The sequence below is a fragment of the Anastrepha obliqua genome, chromosome 4 (genome assembly GCF_027943255.1).
Source record: "Anastrepha obliqua isolate idAnaObli1 chromosome 4, idAnaObli1_1.0, whole genome shotgun sequence".
In the NCBI taxonomy this organism is placed as follows: Eukaryota; Metazoa; Arthropoda; class Insecta; order Diptera; family Tephritidae; genus Anastrepha; species Anastrepha obliqua.
In genome coordinates this window covers 43,338,035-43,362,578 of record NC_072895.1, presented here as the reverse complement: position 1 = coordinate 43,362,578, position 24,544 = coordinate 43,338,035, and the positions used below count along the sequence as shown (strand labels likewise).

Below are 24,544 nucleotides of genomic sequence, written 5' to 3'. Positions count from 1 at the left end.
ACTAAAATTCAATGGTCTATAAAACTGCATACCCAGAAATATTTATTCTAAAAATTCTAGCTAAAAAGTTGAACTTTTTTAAGAGATTCTAAGCAATTTTGAACAACTTTTTACAAAGTTTGGTTTGTGTTATAAGGTTTTTGTTGTAGTGTGAACTATATTTTTATTAAAAATAGTTGTGCATTGGCTAAGTTTGCAACAGGGTATATAGAGATAAATCGGAGGAGTTCGAATGAATAGTTATTAGGGCAAGTACATACTAATTACAGGACGCTAACAAATGCCAACATCACAAATGGGATCAAGAGAATCTTTATTATTACTCTTGTCTGTTTGCAAAAAAATGGAAAGAAATTATATATTTTCCTGCCCCACTTCAGCTTAACCACCAGCAACCCTACAACTCATTTACCAAATAAAAACTAAAACCAAACGCTTTTGATCACAAATTCCTTTAGAGCTCTTGAATTCAATTAGAATACCATAAATAAAAAAGAAACAATGCCCAATTTATTCATTAAAAAAGCATGCACCACTTGTGCCTAACCAATTAAATTCTAATTCCTTTGACCCACTACATAAAACAATAACAATAACGAATGCAAAAGACAAAAAAAATATTGAAGAGCAAATTCTATGTTATCAACTCCAAACAACTGGTTGAAAAAAATTAATTGACAGGCAACCGCAGAACACAAAACAGCCGACAAGCCACTAAAACCAATGAAACTACAACAATAACAACGCAAATGCAATGACAACGTCAACAAAACGCCTCCTGGGATATTGACACATCAAACTGTCAAATAGAGTTGAAACAGAATTTTTGTTTGAATTTTTTAGAGGGGAATAAAAGCACTTTTGCACGAGAATATAAAATGTGAAAAAAATTCAGAAAATAATAAAACAGAAACCAAAATTTCCCTTTAAATACACTTTGCTTCAAATCCAAAACATGTGTGCTGACTTGACAGAAATACACAGAGATGTCGATCAAAAATAAAGTTAGAAACAAATACAGCCGAGTATAAAATGTAAAGGTCACTAACAAATAAATAAAATTAATTTCATTGAATCTCAAAACTGTCACTCACGTAAGATACTAAAGCTTGGGCACAACATATCTTAACCTGTTAACTGGGTATGACGAAATATTTCGCCATACATAAAAGCCTTCTGCAATGGGCATGACGAAATTTTTCGTCATGCAAATTAATCGTTATATATTGAACGCATTACGTTCTACGTTGTTCTTATCTATTAAATCTTAAAGTGGTTATATATATTGAATACATTTGAATTATAGAATATTTTATCAAAATAAATAGAAACCATAAGTTAAAAACGATATTCCCCCTAGATATTACTTATCGCTGCGAGGAAAAAGTCCCAATTCTGAAACGAGCTGAGCAATAGCTAATTCCCCGGTTAACAGGTTAAGGGGTCCCGGTGATCTAGAGCTCGAAAATTTCGGGTACTTTCAGGAATGTTTTTTTTACAATAAAAAACTGAAAAACGATATTTAAATTTTTTAGGCCTTTAACTTAACTAACTTAACTTAACAACTTAATTTAACTTATTTTAGATACAAAAATGATTTTTTTTTTGTAATTTTGGTAATTTTAAAAACGGCGTAGAAGTTGAACCTCCCGAAAAATTGGACCTGGACGGTGTTGTCCAATTTGGCTTTTCTATTTATCTGAAAGGCAAAAACCAACAAAATTATTAATCAGTATGACTGTAGCTATATCCCGGGTGAAAAAAAATTTCATAAAATGGCGCAGTTTTGAATTTGACACTCTAAAATTCGGGTGTTTTTCATACGAAATATGATAGTTGAAATAATAATTTGATTCTAGCGATAGCCATTGGTGTTGTGAGCAACATAATTAAATTTGATTGGGTTGAATTGAAGTTTTTTTTTGACAACACCAGGCCGAAAAAAGTCGTTTCGACATAAATGAAGTTTAAAGTTTGAGGTACAGGAGCGCGCGAACCTTTCTGTGCCTAGTTAATGGGCTGTAGAAGCTATAATAATGGGAATTTCCGCATGAAATTTGCTCAGTATATTCTTAAGATACTTTCGGAATATCAAAAAAACAAAAAATCGATTTTTTGAAATTTCTAGACCATCGGACCCCCTTAAGGCCGAAGTGTGATCCTCCTTTTGTTAATTTTCTAAGGTACGAATACAAAAATAAGTATTTTTTGATTATATGGTAGGCAATTATTTTCAGTTGTGCCTTAGCCTCTACTCAAAGTAATTTTCGATTTTTTTCAAAATGCGCCAATTTATGTTTAAAAGCATATTTCAAAATTAAGTGATTAGATTTTTTAACCACACGAAGTTGAACATGGAAGCACTCGCTCTTATCCTGCAAAAAGAATTTCATTATCTATCCAATTATCTAACTGTTACAAATATAGGGTAAAATTTGTTTTTTGAATCGGCTATAAAAAAAAACTAATCAATATTTTTCCAAACTTTTTTTTTTTATTTTGAAGATTGAACATTGTCATTTATGAATGAAAAATAATATCGGTCAAATGACTGCCACGACTGGCTTTACAGTAGACCATTCGATCAACCCAATTTTTAAGCACATTTTCGATTGTTTGGGCTCCAATTTCATGAATGGCAACTTCGATTTCGTGTTTTAAAACATCAATCGTCTCTGGATGGTTCGCATAGCATTTGTCCTTAACGGCTCCCTACAAAAAATAGTCCAACGGGCTTAAATCACAGCTCCGAGGCGGCCAATTGATATCGGAATTTCGGCTAATTATTCGGTTTTCAAAAACGGTAACCAAAAGTTCGGGTGTAACTTTGGCAGTGTGACAAGTTGCACCGTCCTGTCGAAACAAAATTTCGTCTATGTCATCCTCTTCAATTTTTGGAAACAACTCGTTGAGCATGTCCCGGTAATGCTCGCCATTTACTGTAACCGCGGCTCCTCGCTTATTTCCGAAAAAAAATGGCCCGATAATACCGCCAGACCAAAAATCGCACCAAACAGTGACTCGTTGTGGATGCATTTGCTTCTCTACAGTAACGTGTGGATTTTCTGAGCCCCAAATCCGACAATTTTGCTTATTGACGTAGCCACCGATGTGAAAATCAGAAAATGAGAAGAAGACTTACCACTTTGGAAATAGGTTTTCAATATTTCCCAATTTTGTTCAAGCGTATAGCGTCCAATTTCGTAAATGTCAAACCTTTAAGTAAATTATGAACACATTTGGCATGTCATTTGTGTTACCATTCTCAAAAAAATAGGTTAAACGTAACCTAAAAATAAAGGCCTGTTCTTTATTTTTATTCTTTAACTTTATTATAATTAAAATTTAAACGCACTATAGATAAACACTAGCTGACATGGCTATCGGTAAATTGAAAACTTCAATTATTAGAGTCATACTGTGAAGCTATAATTAGTATTTACCCTTATCTTTTTGTATGAATTAGGTATTCTATTTCGTTTGAATATAGTGTAATCTCAGAATAATTGTTATAATATATCGATTTTTGGTACCTTTGCATCTTAGGAATCGATGGGCATCACTGTTATTTTACATTCCCATTAATTTTACGCTGCACCCATCGTCCCTACGTACGCACATAAATCAATCAGAAAAAATATAATAAGAAAATCCTTAAAAATATTTGCATGTAAGTATTTTGGATGCTTTGGTCCTTCGAGCCAGATATCGTCTTTTACTACTGACCAGGCACTCCCATAGTCCAATACACAATTTTAATTGGCTTGTGCTTGGATCAGTTCAGCACACATGTCCTCACAGCTTTTGAGATAAATGTTGTTCGAAGAACTATTGTAGTTCTTGAAAATAACTAAAATTAATATTCAAAATACTATATTCCCTTTTTTAAACCACTCAAACAATATCACAAGTTTCGTAGCTTAACGTCTCTACACTAAATTTTTGATGATTTCAAAGGTCAATTTCAATGAAATTGCCAATCGGGACAGCAAATTGAATGAAGTTGGCAATTCATGTAATGAAATATGCTGAGTGAAATGAAATATGTGCAGGACCTGTGTAGCAATGGGCTATAGGTTAAGCTAGGTATGTTTGGCTAATCTGAATAGATCTCACACAGACCACAAGATACCGTAGTGTTACCAGTGTTGTGGGATTCGTAACACATGTCTTGTCGAGTTTTAAGGGGACAGATACCTGTAAACGCCCATATTTTCCCTGATTTTCATTAAAACTATTTAAAATCAAAGTCAATATATTTTTTTTAAATTGGCATACAGTTTATTTACACATTAAAATAATATACATTTTATAATTTAAAATGACGGATGTACACTCAATTCTTTCAGGAAGGTCGCAGCAGGGGCTTCTCAATCGGCGAGCATTGTAGCATCGGTGTCAGTGATCTGAATACAAAAATTCGTTATTAATGTCGTAATTTCTATATGAATTAACAATAAATGAAAAAAAAATCGCGGAATAAAATGCTTAAAAAAAGTAATTCTGGCGCGAATTTTCCTACCATTTTTGCTTCGAAATTTTCGAGAACTGGTAAATTCACATAGAAAGTAATATCATAAAAAAGATGTGTGCAAAATTTCAGAGAGATCGGTCAATAACTTTTCGAGTTAACGTGTACCACAATTCGAAAAATATAGTTCTGAGAAAAACGTGTCTAAAGTTTGAATACAACGTAACTACTATATACCTCTCCCAGCGCTCGAACGCAAAGAATAGAGTCGTCACGGTTGACGATCTATAACATAAGAAATACTTTAATTTACGATCAAAATTTTTTTGACGTATTCTTAAAGGATTATATAATATTAACATTTTATGAAAATAAAAAAAAATTGAAATTTTACAGGTATCTGTCCCCTTAATAAACGGTTTAAACTTTTGTCAGCAATATCCTTCAGAGAAGATCCCGAGTTCTGCTTAGAACAGGACAGTAGCAAGGGACGTACCCCTTTCTTCTTCGCGTAAGTTCCACGCGTCGTTCTGAACTAATCTCATTTTGGCTGCGTGATATGAGGTGAGACAATGATCCGTCAGTACTTCAACCAATATTTTACTTTCCTTCCTTGGGAGTGATAAAATAAAGTTTGTTGTTTTCGTGTTGCAAATTCTTAGCATTATTGAGCAATCCTGTGAGAGGTCGAGGCTTCCCATATAGACTGTGCTCCAGAGTTCGTTTCTCGTCTAGTTCCTTCTTCGAAACTGAGAGAGAGGGATATACATTGGACCAACTCATCTTAGGCAGGCCGGTGTCTGTCTTAGCAAGCTCGTTAACTCTCTCATTTCCCTCTATTCCCTTGTACGCTGGTACCCATTAAATTGTGACTTGTCTATTCTCGCAGAGCTCGTCCATTTTGTATCTACTGGGCTGTAGCAATTGGGATTTTTTGACTTTTTAAACTCACATTGGCAGCATCTTTGATAGTTTTAGTTTTGCAGACTGTGCACTTTCATTTTCGGCAAAAAAGGATTCACCCAGAATCTCGGAGTCCTTTTTTCCTATTCATCGTATAAGTCAAACAATTAATTAAACACAGATTAAAAAAAATATAACCAATCGTTTTACTTGTAGATATGTGAATAATGCCAGTTTAATTTTAAATAATTTTTTTAATTCCCAATACCTTTGGTGAAAGTCAAAAATAATAATAGCAGAGAAAATATATGAAGAAATTGATAACCCAGCTTTGCAACGGGCCCTCACCACGACAAACAGAAGAAACAGAAGATAAACTATATTGAGATTTTATATAAATAAATAAAGAAAAAAAAATAATAAAAAGGTTTTAGTTCCCTCTGCCCCAGAACGCCAGTTTAGATTTCCCTGCTGGGTATGCACGAGCATTTTTTTCACATCATTTCGAATTGTTTGCACACTCACAGCTGTCCGCTTGCCTTTCAGTTGTAGCAAAACATCTCTACCCCCTGTGGTAAACGTATCATACACATGACAACAATAGCAATAATGAACAAAATACTGGCACCAACGAAAATAGTTTACGCCAAAATAAAAAAAATGTAAAAACAAAAATACCATATACTTATGTGTGTATAAATAAATATATGCAATTTGCACTCACGTGAATTTTGTCGTTTGGCTGGATGTTGCCGTGGCGCATTTGCAAGCCGTAGATAACAAAACAAAAATATCGCATTTACGAGCCGTTGGATGCATGCAGCGTCGACGAACGGCGAACACGCGTCATGAACCCACCAAAATATCCGCCAACATGCATTGACAGCTGTCAAAAGTACGCAAAAAAGCGTATTGCAAAGACAACAAAAAATTCATAAAAATGCAGGAAGCAAAGCCAAAGTTTTTTGATATTTATTACATTTTTTATTGCGAGTGTTTTTTTTCGAAATTCATGTTTTTTCTGTTATTTTATTTTTGCATCGCATTCTGCTTTATTTTCCTTTTGCTAGCTTTTGTCACTGACGCTTATAGAAATTTATATTGTTCCACACTCTTTTGGGAGCGCTTCATAGTTATCGCCAATTTTTTCGTCTGTTAATCGACTTACACTGTAACAGTGTTGCCAACTGGCTGTTAAAATGCAAATCGACAAAAATGACTAGAAAAGTGTTGTTATAAAAACATTGTTGCAATTCTGTTACAAGTATTTGTGTATATACATATAAGTATATCATTGCGGAGATTTAGTACCCTTTGAAAAATTTTGGAAAAAATTCAATTTTGTAAATATGTGGCCGAGATTTTACTATTTATGACCGGCATAAAAATAGTAAAAATATTCTGTAAAACTGTAAATTTTAGCTGAAGAGCGCATAAAGCTTTGGTGTGATTTTTGTTCTAGGGAAGGTGGCACAAGACATTAAGTGCCTTTCCCCCCTTAGTGCTCAAATCCATTTCGGGTTTAAACTGCGGACGGTTAAAAAAACAATGTTTTGCGTCTTCAATAATGTCCGAATTTATGTAAGTAAACTTTAAAACATTCATGCCCTGTCAATATTTAGATAAGGCGAAAATCCACTTCCCCACGTCGATGGTTTAGCCAACTTCGTACAAAAGAAGATACGTGATAAGTCTAGGTGAATTGCTCCACCGACTCTGCCACCTGTGGCAGAAATTCTATATACTTCGTTGTTTTACAACTACCACACTTTTTGATGATTTAGCCATTTCTCTCGCCAAAATGTCACGATGTTTTCCTCCCTGATGCTGCTTCCTCTGATTAAATTCGGAACGCGCTATATAATTTTATAACTTAAAGCCGATGCAAGGATCCCTTTTCGTGTAGGTATGAGGTTTTATTCAGTGTCACGGACCTGATAGGTTCACTGTACAGAAGTGAGTGCAGCAGCCTACATAGTAGCCAATTATTTATTTATTTCATTTTATTTATGCACATTCAGGGACCTAGAACATTTTCTTGTAGCACCCTTCCAATGACTTTATATTCATTCACGCCTTCCTTCGTATTGAATATCAACATTTTATCTTTATGATTTTTCTGAAGTATGTTGAAATTTAAAAACCATGGAGAGCTCCAGTAATTCGTTTTGCAGTTTGCCGAATTGAAGGCAATTTTAACGTCTAAGGTAATAATCAAGTCATATTCTTTTGTGCCTCCTTTCCATCTAACTCTGCTAATAGCCTGTGGCCGTATATCATAGTAGCTTACGTCGACTTAAGATAAAAATGAAATTATCGTACGACCACAGAGTTTACAGATATACGGAATTTTTAGTAATAGCCTGTTCACACTTCTTGTGATTGGGTAGCTCAGTTCAGTAACACATTTTTGGTAAGTTTGAACTGTGTGACAGACACACCTCAGATTGGTACAAAGTGCTTTGATATCCGCAGGCAAGAAAATTGCGGAAGGTCAGCCTCCGAAGTTTATTCCATTCGTTGCGCACTCAAAGACTCCGAAAAGGACTTAAAGTGGGCCGGTGGTCTAAAGCTCGAAAATTTAGGGTATTTTCAGGATTTTTGTTTTTACAATGAAAAAAATGAAAAACGATATTTAATTTTTTTAGGCTTTTTATTTAACTTCTTTTACCTACACAAAAACAAATGTGCTTTATTTTAATAATTTTAAAAAAGGCCCCCCTACAATGAGCAATAAATAGCTCAGACGATTCGGTTGAATAGTTTTTTTTTGACACAGACACAGACACCAGACTGGAAAAAGTAATTTTGAGATAATTGAGTTTAAAGTTTTGGGAGTGCCCGCGTGATGAATCTGCTGCTAAAACGGCTGTAGTTCGAAAATACTAGGAATATCTTTACAAAAATTTGGTAGTGTATTCTTAAAAGCCTATACTTTCGAAATATCAAAAAAAACAAAATCGATTTCTTCAAAATTCTAAGCCACCTTAATAAAATGAAACTTGAAAGAGTGGCGTGTTAAGCCAAAAGAGGCAAACACTTTTACACTAAATTGAAAAATATAATCATCACCAAACTTATATGGAATACCCATATTTGCATCAAACGGAAGGCTCTAGGAATAATACTCAGAAACATATACTATTATTTATCATAAGATTAGTAAATGGTTGCACCACTGGGTACATTCCTTAAATGTTTTTTAAATGAATTAAACAGCTTTAAGTAAAAGTACTGTTTAATGTTTAAAAAACAGATCGCATTAAAGAAATGGATTAAACAAAAAATTCCTCATGTTTTGTAAAAAATTATTTACATTTTAAGACACCTGGCAATCGGCCTCAATCGGAAAATCTTAATAATTCGATTGTGGATGCATCCTAAATTTTTGAAGATGAAGCAAGTAGCGAATGCTCCATTCGGTCCGGACGTTACTTTATACTTTTATATTTGTGCACATTTTAGTAAAATTTATTTCGGGCTGGCTGTGTTAATATTTAATAAGAGTTTTAGTTTATAACATCAGAAGGATATACGGAAAGTTAGTCTTAACATATTTAGCGTGATTGTTTTACGAAAGCAATAATATTTTTATCGGATCTAAATTATCTATCTAAATGCTATCGAATTTTAATCCGCAAATTACATTAGAACTCAAACAGCTGCACAGAATGCATACGGAAAGTAACCTAATTAACTATAGGAGGTGTCGCTCTCTGAATTCAAAATACATTCTTCCTTTGATTTTTATTATGTTTTTTTTTTGAAGCTCCCAGAATCATATTGATGGCTTAAAAATGTATTCAATTGCAACTATTTTCACTCAATTCTATACGATTTCTTTGATTATAAATTACGAACGAATGCCAATTTCGTCTATCAGCAATTCCTCAAATAACAGGCCCAGTAGGCTGTAGTTGCGCGCCCTAATTGCCGTTGAAACTTTCAACTTTACCTTTCGGGTTTGAGCGAGCTCAACCACTTAAAATTTAATTAACTTTCAATTTGCTATGCTGCATGCCACACAGCTGGCTGCATATTGCGGCAACCGGGAATGGTTGTAATTCCTCTAAAGTAGGACACACATACACACAAATGTAGACAAGGCTGGTAGAGGCACAGTTAGTAGAAAATAAAATTGGAAAGAGATTGATTACCACGACACGCCAATAATCACTGCTGCAGCAGCAACTGATGCCGTCACAAGTTCAATTAATTTTTTCTTTTAACCATTTTTTAATTCAACTATTTTTAAAATTCCTTTAATAATTGTTTTCTCATTTCCTTTTTTCTTTTTGCAGGCCCATCAGCCGCACGCCGTTGACACAAGTTTCGTATTTGCAAAAAATACCAACACTACCGCGTCATTTTTCGCCCAGCGCAGCAGCCGCAGCAGCAGTGTCGGTTGGTGGTAGTGGCAGTTTAGGTATTAGCGGGCCAGGTGCAACCAGCGGCTTGCCCAGCAGCTCGTCTGCTAGCGCTTTATACAGCCCCAATGCCACAGGTTTGCCAACGTCACCGCTACCACTGCAACGTCAATTCCATCACCCGCCGCCACCGATATCACAACAACAACAACCGCCACTACCACCATCCCATCACCATCAATTGCATCAACAATATTTGCCACCACATCATCAACTACCGCCACCAGCGCCGCCGCATGGCTCACCTTCAGTCGGCATGCTGGCGCATCACGCACCACAACAGTATTCGCCAGCGCATTCGGCACACTCTTCATCGTCCAAATACTCGACCTCATCGCTGAAACACCAACATCCACCGCACGGAATGCACCAGCAGCAGCAGCATCAACAACAACATGTGCCCCACCAACTGTCGCCAGCGATTTCATCTCCCTCACCGCCTTCGCTGCTACATCATCCTTCGTCTGCGCACCCGCCTTTCGCGCTTGTTGGCCACCAGCAGCTCGACATGCAGCGGCATTCCCATTCAGACGATGACAGCGGTTGCGCGCTGGAAGAATATACTTGGGTGCCGCCCGGTCTAAGGCCAGATCAGGTGAGCAATACAAAAAAAAGTTTACATTTTCTAGAATTTGTTGAGGTTGAAATCGAGAAGCGCGTGGCTGGAAAGTACAAAAGTGCAGTAAAGGTGCTGTGGATAGGCGTGAAATTATGCCACGATTGTTTTGATTAACTTAATGTGATCGGATATTGCAAACTTGAATATGATAGGATATTGCAATCAGTATGAATTAGCAATGAGTGGAAGAATGCAATTACACACGTTGAGAGTTATTTACTAGCGCATACATAGCAATGCATTGAAAGGCAATAAACTATAAACTGCATTCATGCATACACACATACATATGTAAGTGCATAAATATATGGGCGTCACTCACTATGCCTTCATATCCACACACAAAGCGTCATTGCCAGTGCGATTCATATACGCCTTGCGCTGGCATATCAAGTTCCAACGCGCACGCTTTGCCAACCTTTCAACACCATTCACAGCAACAATGTGCGGCAGCGCTCAGTACTATTGTGTAATATAACCAACCAACACCCAACAACCGACAGCCCGCTAAATCTTTTTGCGCGGCATCCATTTCATGATGATAACTGCAAGACTTCATCGGAGTAGCCTTGTAGGCTTCCCTTACATGCCTAACTGCTGTCGCTATGTGTCTTCGGTATCATAAAGATTTGTGGTATGCCTATCCAATGCGTTGCCAGCTGCACAGCAGTTACTCAAAAATATACTTGTACTCATGTAAGTTGAGAGCGCTTTGGTGTTTATCATTTTACTGCACGGCAACTGCTAAAGATTTCTTACGCATCGCGCCGGATACATGCGTGCATACATTAGTACAGACATTCGACTACAATCCGTTGAGATACTTTGTTATATTGAATGTCTAGTTGTGTCACCTTTAATCTGGTGAAATCCATATCTAGCCGATTGTCATGGCACTGAGAGAAATTTCAAACTAAAATGTGGAGTAGCTGCTTTAATCGAATGCACTGTGCTCTTACATATAGTCCGCTACAAATGATAGCGCATCAATATTTTCACCAATTTAATGTTCGATATTTTTTTTAAGTAACAAAAAACAAAAATCATTAAAATTTATGTTTCAAACTTCTTTTCAGAAAAGTTTTTAGATTAGATTAGATTCTTTATGAGGTTTGCACTTCAACCTCGTGTTATTTTTTGCCCTCTAATCATAACAGTACTTCAGCCAAGCCCAGTTCCCTTATTAAGTTCAGGATAGAGCTGGGTTGGATTGAGCGAATGTGCCTTTCCTCTGATTGCAGTTAGCCAAGATGTTTCAACCTTCTCCGTGCTATAGCGCTGCATTCCACGAGAAGGTGCATTGGAGTCTCCCGGGATTGGGATCATGTGCACATGACTTCGCAGTCTGCAGTGGCCAGTGAGAATGCCCGTGAGCATTCTCAGATTATCCTTCGGGAGGGTTATGAGTTGTTTAAACCTTTTTGGTTGTACCCACCCATTAAGGATTTTGCATGGTGCAGCCCCATAATTTGATTCCAGCAAACTTATTATATATAATATTTAGGTGTTTGGCCGAGCTCCTCCTCCTATTTATGCGTCTTAATGTTCGTCCACAAATGGAGGGACCTACAGTTTCAAGCCGACTCCGAACGGCAGATATTTTTATGAGGAACTTTTTCATGGCAGAAATTCACTCGGAGGTTTGCCATTGCCTGCCGAGGGGCGACCGCTATTAGAAAAATGTTTTTCTTAATTTTGGTGTTTCACCGAGATTCGAGCAAACTTCCCTTAGCCCTAGCTTTTCACTCCAGAGCTTCTCTTTGATGGTGTGTTGTCCCAAAACAAAGAAGGGCTCTAGTGCTATTCAAGGTGAAGCGGCAGCCTCTCTCACCAATGTGTCCGCTATTTCGTTCCCAGTTATACCCCTGTGTCCTGGGACCCAAATGAGCCGAATGCAATTAAGCGGTCCTATTGGATTAAGCTAATTGATTCACTCAAGTACCAGTGAGGATTTGAGCTCACACGACGATAGGGCCACAAGTACTGCCTGAATGTCATTCAGAATGGCAAGAATACTTTTTGGTATGTAGTCTTAGCTTATAAAATTTTAGAATAACAAAGTGTTGTTGAAACCAAATGTCGTCAATGTTTAGCTGATTAATTTTTGGGAAACAAAAATTCAGTAAGCTTGGCTGGACAGTGGTCGCCATTCATTTCGAAAAAAATAGGCACCGGCCATGCCGCCAGTGCTCTATGAACTTAGCGAACAGAATTATTTTTTTCAAGGTAAATTTCCACAATATGGAAGCTTTGTTCTGTCGATTACTTGACAAACCTTACTGAACAGAAATGTCAACACAGTTTGACATACTCAGCTATCAAACCATAGCTAACGATATCGATAGTTCTCATGCAGCTTAAAAAAACTCGATATATAGAGAAAATGCACAACCCTTTGAAGAAAAAAAATTATAAAAAGTAAACGGGATTTTACAGCAACTTCAAACTGGTGCTTTATTAGAATTTAAAAATCTGCACCACTTCATGCCAAAATTATTTCTAGAAGTTCTAATTTAAAGAAAAGCTTGTGGATTTTTTTTTTTTAATTTTTATATAAAATTTTAAAACTGGATTTATATGGATTTTACTGGAGAATGGCACCTTTATATATTACAAAAATAAAACTAAAAAACGAAGGTGCATAATCAAGACTGGTCAAAATTCTGATGTGCTATCATTTCCTCGCGGGGTATATATGGATTCTTTCCTAGGACTTTTTCAATACAAATACTAGCTGCGGTTGCGAAAAAAAAAATTGTCAAAAATCAACGGTGTATTGTAGGCATTTCAGACATGCGCTTTGTTATACTAAAATTTAATGGCCTATAAAACGGCATACTCTGAAAAGTTAAAAAAATTCAAGTTAAAGAGATTTTGAATTTAATGAGATTTTGAAAAAAGTGATTAAATTCTTTACGAAGTTTGAAACTTTACTTAGTTTCTGTTGTAGTATGAACTATATTCTTATAAGAAAAAAATTGTGGTGTAATTATAATTTTGCAGCGGGATGTATATGAAAAAAAAATCATTAAAAGTGGTTACGTTTTAGTACTAGGAAAAGTAATTCAATGTTTTGTATAATTTTTATACACAAAATTACATCTTCTATTATTACTATTTTTAGCAAAAAAGTAAATATATTTTATGTACTGAATGAAGTTAGTTAGGTTAGGTTGAAGCGGTTGTCCTGTGGGATACACTCAGGCTCATAGCCCATTGTTTTGCCGCTTAGAGAATTTGTCCTTATCTTTCCTAAAACCAATGTGTGCTTTTAAAAAATTTTAGAAAGCCATGATGACTGTAGAACTGAAATCTTCCAATGCATCCAAAACTTGTGTACCTAAAATAGTAAATCTACGATTGGATAGATCAGGACAATGGCACAGAAAGTGCGATATGGTCACTTCTTCTTCCTCATCTAGACAGCTTCTGCAGAAGCGCGCCTCTCTCTTAGACAGTGCCCCGTTCTAACTGGAATCGGTGTTCTAAGACTGCTTATTGCTTATTTTGGCTTTTGGAGATTCTGTGCGTTTAGCATTGAGAGTCGGTCACAATCACCGAGCTATTCTGCAGGTAGTTTCATTACGCCATATTTCATTCGGTGATCTTACGATTTCCTCTAAGATAAGTACCTCACATGTTGAAACCCTCAAATGTAAAAAAATATGTAAAATAAAAACTTTTTAAATTAAGATAAAAAAATGTGTATTTTAGAAATAGTAATTCCTTGCGATCCTATACCAAGCAGATGAAAATGAAAAGGGAATTCGGATATTTTTTGTGATAATTCTAGTGGCTTTTCTGCAAGTGTAGGCATAGCAACAATATACATTTTATGCACCAAAGTAGTTTATGTGGTTGATGCGGTTGGGGTCATAAATATGTCAAGTGCAGTTTTGATAAATAAGAGTTATTGCTTGACTAAAGCAAAAAAGCAAAACATAAAAAAGAAGCAAACAACAAACTAACCAACTCCGAAGCAATAAAAGAAGCGAAATAAAAACTGCTTCAATTTGTTGCATTGATTGAAGTGGCAATAAAAATAGAAATTAAAAAATGTATGGTATGCTATGAAATACAGCTATGCATTTGTAAACATATATGTGTGTGTAGTTAAGTGTGTGTTTGTGTGTAATAAAGTGGCTATGTAGTGCTATTTTATTACACCGGCCAATTCATAGACTTTCCAACTTCCTGACTTTCGGATTGCACCAACTGTGCGACATTCAAATGCCACCAATTGACTTTTTACAACGTGTTTAATGCGTTAAAAAATGACCAAACGCCACACCATTGGCCAACGCGCCACACGAAATCCTTTCGACTTTATCAATTATGTCGGCCATTCATTTATTGCCAAAGCGGTGGCACCACGAAAAAAATTTCTATATGGAATTTAAAAATAAAAACAAAAATTTGTAATGAACAAAGAAAATAAATAAAAACCTTTTGCTGCTACACTATCATCACACATACATATGCACACATGCTGCGGCAGTTGCGCCTTATCCGTACGTGACAGAAGCTACCGACTGCTGCTGTGTCCAACACATAAATTATTACCGTAAGATATCCGTTGCCGCGCTGCTGCTGCTGCTGCTGCTACAAAGTATATAAATTTTTTGCAATCTTGCGCCTGCATGCATGCATATCTACATATATATCTACTTATGTATGTGAGTGCGTATATCTGTCGATATGTGTGTTTTATTAAGGCTTATGTATGTGTTAATATCACCGCTCTTCTCCTCTGGCTCAGACGTGTTTTCATTATTGTTTTTCTGTTTTTTGGTTCAAAAACATTTTTTTACAATACTTTTTCTTATCATTTTTCACTCAATTTATTTCGCTTTTATTTTCACTTGCTTTGCACGGCTGTCTTTGCTTTGTTTTGCTTTGAAGCATCTAACAGTCACCGAGCCAGGCACGGTCAGCGCCATTGCGATCACAATGGGAGCATACAAATTTATACAGTGGCCTCGTGTTAAAACTCAAGAAAGAGCAGTGTGCTTTTGGCTTTTAAATAAATAAAGTATTGTTTGTGGCACAGCGCATTTGATTTTCCTCTTCATTTTGCTGAGCTTGTCCATCAAAGTGATATACGGAAGCTGATGGTAGTTGAATACTGAAAGCGCTATGAAAGCATATCAGTGGTGCCGCCCATACATAGGCACATGCATACGAGGTGTGTTCAAAAAGTATCGCGAATTTTGTGTTTTTTCAAAAATTATTTACTTATTCATTAATATCTAATTTGTCCCATTCAAAGTAATCCCCATGAGATATTATGCATTTGTGCCAACGTTTTTTCAATCTTCGAAGCACTTCAAGAAGTCATTTTTTTTTTTATCTTGTTCAGATCCTCATTCGATGCCGTCTTTACCCCGTCAATCGTAGCGTAGCGTCGTCCTTTCATGGGCCTCTTCAGTTTCGGGAACAAGAAACAGTCACAGGGGGAAAGATCGGGGGAATACGGTAGCTGTGGCAGTATTAGTGTGTTGTTTTTGGCCAAACCATCGCGCACAAGCAACGATGTGTGAGCAGGGGCGTTATCGTGTTGCAAGAGCCAATTACTGTTCTTCCACAAATCCGGGCGTTTTGGCGGATTGCTTTGTGCAAATTGCGCATAACGTACACGGTTCGTATTGACCGTTTTACCATGTGGCAAGAACTCATGATGCACAACTCCCGTGCAATCGAGGAAAACGGTGAGCAAAACTTTTACATTCGACCGAACTTGGTGCGCTCTTTTCGGTCTTGGTTCGTGCGTCAGCTTCCATTGAGATGATTGGGCTTTGGTTTGCACGTTATAATCATAAACCTACCATTCGTCACCAGTTATGACCCTCTGGAGTAAATTTGGATCGTCGCGGACAGAGTCCAACATCTCATTAGCAATGTTCATGCGATGCTGCTTTTGGTCGAAATTGAGCAGTTTTGGTACGGATTTTGCGGCTACTCGTGTCATGCTCAAATCGTTGAAAAATCGAATGGCATGAGCCAATCGATATTTCGTGGTCCTCAGCAGCTTCTCTACCGGTGATTCGACGATTGGCCAATACCCTTTTCTTCACTTCATCAATTTGTTCGTCTGTTGTTGAAGTGCTCGAGCGTCCGGCACGCTTTTCGTCGTTCACATCTTCTCGGCTTTCTGAGAATATTTTGTACCACCGATAAACCTTGCTTTGGTCCAAAGTAGCTTCTCCGTATGACACAGTCAACATTCGGAATGCATCTGCGCACTTAATTTCGTTTTTCACACAAAATTTGATACAGGTTCTTTGATCCATCTTTTTGAATAGGTAAACATTCGAAGACGAGCCGAAACACAAGCAAGCAAAGCAGCAATTAACTGAACATTCAAAATGGCCGGACTCGTCGACATGAGTGAGAGACATGAGTACCTACATATCGCCACAAAACAATCGAAATTCGAATATACGTAACCTGCGAAAATTCAAAATTCGCGATACTTTTTGAACACATCTCGTACATATAACAAATATTCATCGCATGGATAATGCGTTCCTTTGAAAACAACAATTGCTCTACTCTTCTTATTTTATAAAGCTTAAATTTATGGAATACCTACTACTTTTTTTTTTGCTTTTTTTTCGCTCTCACTATTGTTTTGCTGTTATTCAGCGCAAGCCATCGCATCTGCTCTCATTTTTTCTATTTTCTCCAAAACACTTCCTGTGGCTCAGTTCAACTTACGTGCAATACTCTGTTGGTCGTTTCTGGCACCACAAATGCTCGCTTTTGGAAATATATCACTTCGACTGTGTGTGTGTTTTATACCCCTCTGCTGCGCTCTTTTCATTAGTTGAAAGCATCGCCTGTGCCGTCGTTCAGCTTGCGGGGATTTCATTTAAATCCTGTGGGCCTCTTATTTATGCACTCGCCAGTGCGCCTGCAATGTGGGTACGAATTTTGAATGTGCTCAGCTTTAATTGTTTGTCGCATACACAGATGTGTGATAGAATTCATTACGTTGCTCTAAAAAAAGTGCTTGCCATAACAATTACTCATTTATACGTATGAAATTTTTCATTAGCACTCTAAAACGTTTTTTCGGGTACTGGTGCACAAAACCTTTAACGACTGTTAGTATTCTATGCTTGTGGATATGTCATATGAGTTGTGTTCCAAAACAAACTTAGCCGTGGCCAGACATCAATCCAAATATAGTGCATAAGCGAAAATTCTCTCACAAAGAGAAGAGAAGTATAAAAATATAACGAACGGAAAATTATCCATCTCTTTAAAAAACTGGTAGACGAAAACGTATAAGCTGAGTTTGTTTATTGTATAGTGTTTTGGTTTTTTATCCTATTTGCCTATAAACTGCAAATTTCAAATCGGCGCAACAACACAAATGCGCAAAATACTAAATTTCACAAAATATAATTTTTTTTTTTACAAAACATTCAATCATATGTCATACTTACAGATCAAGGATGATAGATTTAAAAAATCTTTTTACCATGCTTACAGATCATATGTTTTCGTGATGGATAATTTTTGCTGGAAAAAATTTCTCTAGCAAGTGCTCATTCTCCTGCATCGCACCGTCACTTTGCTCTCTGAATTTTTGAGTGATGTATAATTTTTTGGCGTTAACGAATGCCTACTTGCAAAAACTAGGAATAACTATTACAAAGTTTTGTGTTATCGAACACGACTATTATTGAATAGTTCCTACGTTGAGGGTTAGATTCTTAGTCATCAAGATATCGAAATTAGTATATATATATAATTGGCGTGTACATCGTTTTTTTTAGGTGTTTGGACGAGCTCCTCTTCCTATTTGTGGTGTGCGGTATTGATGTTGTTCCATAAATGGAGGGACGGACCTACAGTTTCAAGCCGACTCCAAACGGCAGATATTTTCAGATATTTTTTATGAGGAGCTTTTTCATGGCAGAAATACACTCGGAGGTTTGCCATTGCCTGCCGAAGGGCTTCTCCGTTCTCCCTGAGTTCCGAATGGTAGTCACGCACCAACCCATCGGTGGACAATATATTTTTGAATAGCATTTATCCCTCGACTTGCGTTGTTTAATTTAATACATTTTATCATAATTTAGGGAAATAAAATGGCGAAATAACTACCCTAGTTCACAATTAAAAGTAAATAATCTGGTATTATCAATAAATTTTAGTTTGGTATTCGAAAAAAATAAATTTTATTAAAAAAATCACTTTCATCTCGAAACCAGTTAAAAAAACTAAAGCCCATAAGGAGCTTTAAATTGATTTGTTTTTTGTTTTATTTCCTTGGCAATAAATTGAATTCAAAAAAGTGTAACGTCACAATTTATTGTCGGAACATAGGGCGGATACTAACGCAATCCATTTATCACGATTTTGTGTAATTCTTCGGATATAAGGCCGGCTACCAATTTGTTGACATTCAGCAGGTGCCGTTCTTATCCATGACTTCTGGGTCGTCCTCTCCTTTGTGAACCTTCGCTTTGTTTATACGGTTGTATACGTCACTTTCAGTACCTCGATTGTCGGAAATTATACTACCCAGATAGATGGGGCCTCTCGCCTAAAGTCACTGTTTGGCTTTATAACACGATTATAAAACCAATCTTGCTATACGGAGTCCTTGTCTGGTGGAACTCGCTACAAAGGATGGTATCAGTTAAGAAGCTGGAGAGAGTACAAAGGTCTGCCCTCATTGGAATCAGTGGGGCGCTTCGCACCACTCCTACTCTAGCGCTTAACGCTATGCTGAATGTGGCACACGTGGACACTGTAGGAAAAACTACCACTGCACGCGTCGCAATCAGACTAAGGTCTTCGGGCCATAGGTTAGACTTGAGTTACGGACACTCTAGCATCCTTAAAAGTTATGAGTTCATTCCCATGGTGCTGGATCACTGTACACCTACGCTAAGTCCGAGCATACCTTCTTCTACTCATCTTCCCTCAAGAGATGAGTGGGCGGGGTGCAACATTTGGCAGCAAGGCATGGCAAACATGTTCACGGATGGCTCGAAGTTGGACGGAAGGGTTATTGGGGGAGTATTCTTGTAAGAAATATATCGGAAACGTCCATCTGCACTTTTACACACAACATAATTGTTGAAGTTATGAAAAAAAAGTAGTTTCGTGGAAAAACAGAGTTTGAAAAACTGCAAATCTAACAATAATAGCGCTAAATAATATGCTGTGGCTGTGCTTTGAAAGGAATCTTTGCTGTTGCAGTAGTTGAAATTACAGCACAGCAGAAATAAGTTCTTCGTTTAGCTTTCCCGTAACTTTAACTGCACCATTACAAACAGATCAGATGCAGGACAGCTTAACATTTTTACTCGTATAAAAACTCTGTGGCTTTAGTTGCGAAAAACCGACAGCACAGCAAAATTCTACAAAAAATTCCATACATTACTTGGAACTTTGGAACCTTTTAAAAGCTACGAGGTGTACTATCTGTACGACGGTCAACAGCATCAGCAACACCTCGGGGCATCTTCCTAAGGCGAGACATTAGCAGTTATAACGACAAAAAGGAAATGGTAGTAAATACGGAAGCAATAGCCTTGGCTTTTTCTAAAACGCTGTCGCTATGCTTTCGTGTTGTAACAATCATCGCAGCAAAGCAACAGCAGCTTTGTTTTTTTTGTGGTATTGCTTTGCTACCACAGTGGCAGCTTCAATTTTCACAGTCAAAGTATGGCCGAGGTAAATTAAATGACAAACTAAAAGCAATTTAATCACTGACAAAATGGCGCTTAAAATTTTCTTTACAGTAAGCATCAGTGTGAAAAAAGCTACACCTAAATTCAAAATAAAAGCATGTACACATCTCTCATCATAATACTTGGAGCACGCCATTTTTAAGGTATAGATGGACACCTTTTTTTAAGGGATTGACATTAATTTTTGTTTTTCAAGTTTTTGACTGTAGCCTTGTTCCTTAAACTCTCTCGTATGATCGTGCTTTTGATGTTATTAAGTACTAGACCGAGTCAGTCCCCACACAAAAACAGAAAACTCTGGTCAACCATTGTACTTATTTACATTTACTCCTATCCTCATCTCTCAATGAAGCATAAATTTTCGCAGAGATACCTGGCCGACAGGATCCTGCGAATTTCACCTTATTGCTTGAATCTATACTACTAACTTGGAAAAGAAAAATTATTGAGCAAAATCTATGTATGTAGAGATTTAAAATTATTGCAATAATTACTCCTTATTGCTATCATCTTCATACCATAAATGTCCATTTGACTTAAAGTGTTGATTTACACTCGAGATTACATAAATTAGAAATAAGCTTAAGATTTAAAATATTTGCAGCTTTTTATATTGAAAACCATAAATTAAACTGCTGATTCATTGGACACTCATTGGAACGCTTTGATTGTCATTTAACTTACAATTCCATTTCTTAACTATACCAATTTAATGACCACCAAGCTTGTCTCTCACATTGACTCACTTAGCGCTGATATCAACGATTCTGCTATTTTTTATAGTTATTAAACTGTGTTGATTGCCTTTGAACTGCTTTGCCTACATATATGCATATTAGCCAAGCAAACAAACGTATACCAATTTATATAAGAATACTACCATGCTTGCATAAATCGACGAACACGTGCAATCGAACGACCATCATAAATAGCACCTTTTATATTCCTATTGAAAGTCTCACTTCATTTCCAATTGTTTTGTGCCACATAAAAGCACATTTGGCCTAAGTGTAAAGAACTGTGTGTGACAGCAACGGCAACGGTGATGGTGTTGGTAATAGTAGCAGTGGCGTTGGCGTTGCTGATGGAGTTGAGATGGTAATGTGGCTGATGACAGTTTACCTCCTAGCATTTTCTTTAGCTGCATTATGCACGCCAACCGTTTGCCCTGCAAAGCACATCCTTCCATTGCATTGTGCACTCCTCCCTACGGTTCTTAAATATTCCCTGCAATTGCCAATAAACGCCAACAATATCCTGCTTTAATTTTATCGATTTCAATATCAATCGGATCGACCGCCAAGCATTTGCTTGTGACCAGCCACTTGCCTGTTAGGCCAGCAGAACACTTGGAATTGTAGTGGCATAAAAACCATTTCAGCCGATTTCAACTGTGGCGCTATTAAAATGGCATAAAATATAAATTTATGCTGAGCAATGTCAACGACCAGCTGCAAGTCTTCGTCATCGTATGTGTTAAGATGGCAAAGAAAGCAGCAAATCATGCGCCAACCCGCTGAGATGCGCGGCGCTTTGAGCCGATCGATGCGATTGGTGCGATTTTTGCACTTACTCATCGTGGCGTATTCACAGTTTGATAAGCATTTATGGTCACTTTTCCTGGCGTTCATTTATTGTCCATTGAGTGTGTTTTGATGAGCTTTCGATGTGCATCTGTTCTCCGATGCTGTGGTTGATGATGGTGATCGCCGCGTTTGCATGCGATGGTGTACTGCTGTGAAAGAGGCCGAATTCAGTTGGTTAGTGGTGATTGTTTTGGAAATCGTGCTGCGCCTGCAGTGCTGTGAATGTAACAATCGGCAAGTGCTGAACTTATGAGCAAAAAGTTGACACACTCACCTAATGGACAATGAATAGCGGTGTGGGAGCATAAGTTCAAAAAATACAATATTTTTGTTTTTTAATTTGATACGCTCTTTGATACTTTTTTAGATGGCAGAATTATTTTTTTCTACTTTTACTACTATGCAATTGCGAAAAATGTATAAAATTTCTAACTAGACTTAACTTAAGTTATGTAAGAACTTAAAGATGAGCTTGATTTAACTGTCAAATCGAATTACGTATACAACCTTAAAAACTACACATTTAAGGTTAATATATAGTTCATAATTATCCTGAAGCAAGTAACTTTACAAAATGACTTTAAGCAGTCAAGCCAGGATTATTGAATTAAAAAGAATTCAATCATACAGTAGCACGATTTTCTCACTGAAAAACTTAAGGAGGGGGTCAGCACGTCAAGTCAATTGAATCAGTGATATGTTTCATCGCCCATATTTACAACGTTTTGTTTTACTTATTTCTTTGCTTTTGAATTTTATTCCAAAATGTTTAAAAAAATGATCTTGAAACATGATTCTGTCGCTGCTCTCAGCTTACGTAAAATACATAGCTTAGGAATCTTAAACCTACAGCTCTTAATCTTTTTACACTAACTGAAGCTTGGGCTAACCAGGAATATGTGGAGTCGGTCTGGTAAATGGGCTTAAATTATGTAAAACTATGTCTTAGACTAACTTAGGCTAACAGAGTTCTAAGAGTCCAAAGTCAACAGCTCTCTAAGTTTCTTAAGGCTGGAGTAATCATTTAAATAACAATTAATCCCCTATTGGAAATTTTGGCACATGGCGTGGTACGTCAATCATATTTGACACCTGTTGAACTAGGCAGCTGCACTATTTCCGTGAAGGTCATCACTCAAAATATTTTTTATATTTAATTTAATACTAAACAAATAATCCAAATTGTTAAGTTGTATTTAAGTCTAGAGTAATTATTGTACACTAAAACTCTTCGATTTCATTTACAAACTTTATGTCACGTAAGATAACTTATATTTATTCTGTTTTAAGCGATAGATATTTTTGAAACCGGTTGATATTTAGTGGTGCTGTAAATCACCTTAAGTTCCAAATGTAAAGGGTATTTAAGTTCCAAGGGCCGGTATTGATTTTGAATGAAATACAATTTTTTTTAGGAAATTATTGTCATTTCTCTTTATTATGTTAATACTGGTATGGCGCAATTACGAATGGGACAAAATATTGGCCAAATGGCTGCCGCGGCCTCGGCAGCACACCTCCATCCGATAGTCCAAATTTTCGATGACGCTGAGGCATATTGAGGTTCTATGCCGTTAATATACCGAATTATCTCATCCTTTAGCTCTTGAATTGTTGCTGGCTTATCGACGTACACCTTTTCTTTCAAATAACCCCATAGAAAGAATCACATGATCTTGGCGGCCAATTGACATCGCCGCGACGTCAGATTATTCGGCCATCAAATTTTTCGCGCAAAAGAGCCATTGTTTCAATAGTTGTGTGACAAGTGGCACCGTCCTGTTGAAACCATATATCGTCCCATATCTTCCAATTCGGGCCACAAAAAGTTCGTTCATTTCACGATAGCGAACACTATTCACAGTAACTGCCTGACCGGCCTCATTTTTGAAAAAATACGGCCCAATGATACCGCCGGCCCAAAAACCGCACCAAACAGTCACTTTTTGTGGGTGCATGGGTTTTTCGGCAATCACTCTTGGATTATCATTCGCCCAAATGCGGCAATTCTGTTTATTGACAAATCCACTGAGGTGAAAATGTGTGTCATCACTGAAGATGATTTTCTTCAAAAATTGGTCATTCACTCTTGCCATTTCCTGCCACCATTCTGACCATTGACGATGCTTGAAATGGTCAAGAGGCTTTAGTTCTTGAGTCAATTGCACCTTGTAAGCGTGTAAATGCTAGTCTTTATGCATAATGTTCATCAACGACGAGCGTGAGAGGTGCAATTGTTGGGCTCGACGATGAGTTGAGGTGGACGGCTCTTCAACCACACTATCGCGAACAGCAGCAATATTTTCTGCAGTACGAGCTGTACGAGCATGCACTGGTGTTTTAACATCTCCTACAGACCCGGTTTGCTCAAACTTTTGCACAATTTTTCCGATTCATAATATTTTCATAATAAGCCTGTATAACATTAACGCATTGCTCAATTTTGTGTCTTTCCATGGTTCAAATTGAGTTAGTCTGAAATTGAAAAATAGCAAATGAAATGCAGAAAAAAACTTGACGTTTAGGTGTAGTTCACATTCAACATCAGCTCTTGAAGTTTAACAACCCTTTATTTTAAATAGGAAACGATATTTTTATCAATGTCAAAACTTTGAAGCCTGGAGAAAATAGTCAATATTTTTTTAATAAATATTTTTTTTTAAATTTAATTAGAACTAGAATTTTATACAGTCTATCTTTTTGGAGTCATCTTTACGTGTACAGAGTATTCCATTTGTACTTTCCAAATGAGAACTTTGTTTCTCGACTTGCTTCCTTTATAGCTTTTTAGCGTCTAACGTCTGTGCGGTACAATTTTAATTATG

General features: G+C 36.9%; 1 protein-coding gene across 1 annotated transcript in view; it reads left to right on the top strand.

Annotated features, from left to right (window-relative positions):
• The window catches only part of LOC129245286 (protein prickle), a 123,462-nt gene that overhangs the window by 72,059 nt on the left and 26,859 nt on the right, over positions 1 to 24,544 (top strand). Inside the window, exon 2 of the mRNA XM_054883368.1 lies at positions 9,676 to 10,396. Within this exon, the coding sequence (XP_054739343.1) occupies positions 9,676 to 10,396 (721 nt within the window). The remainder of the gene's footprint in view (positions 1 to 9,675; positions 10,397 to 24,544) is intronic.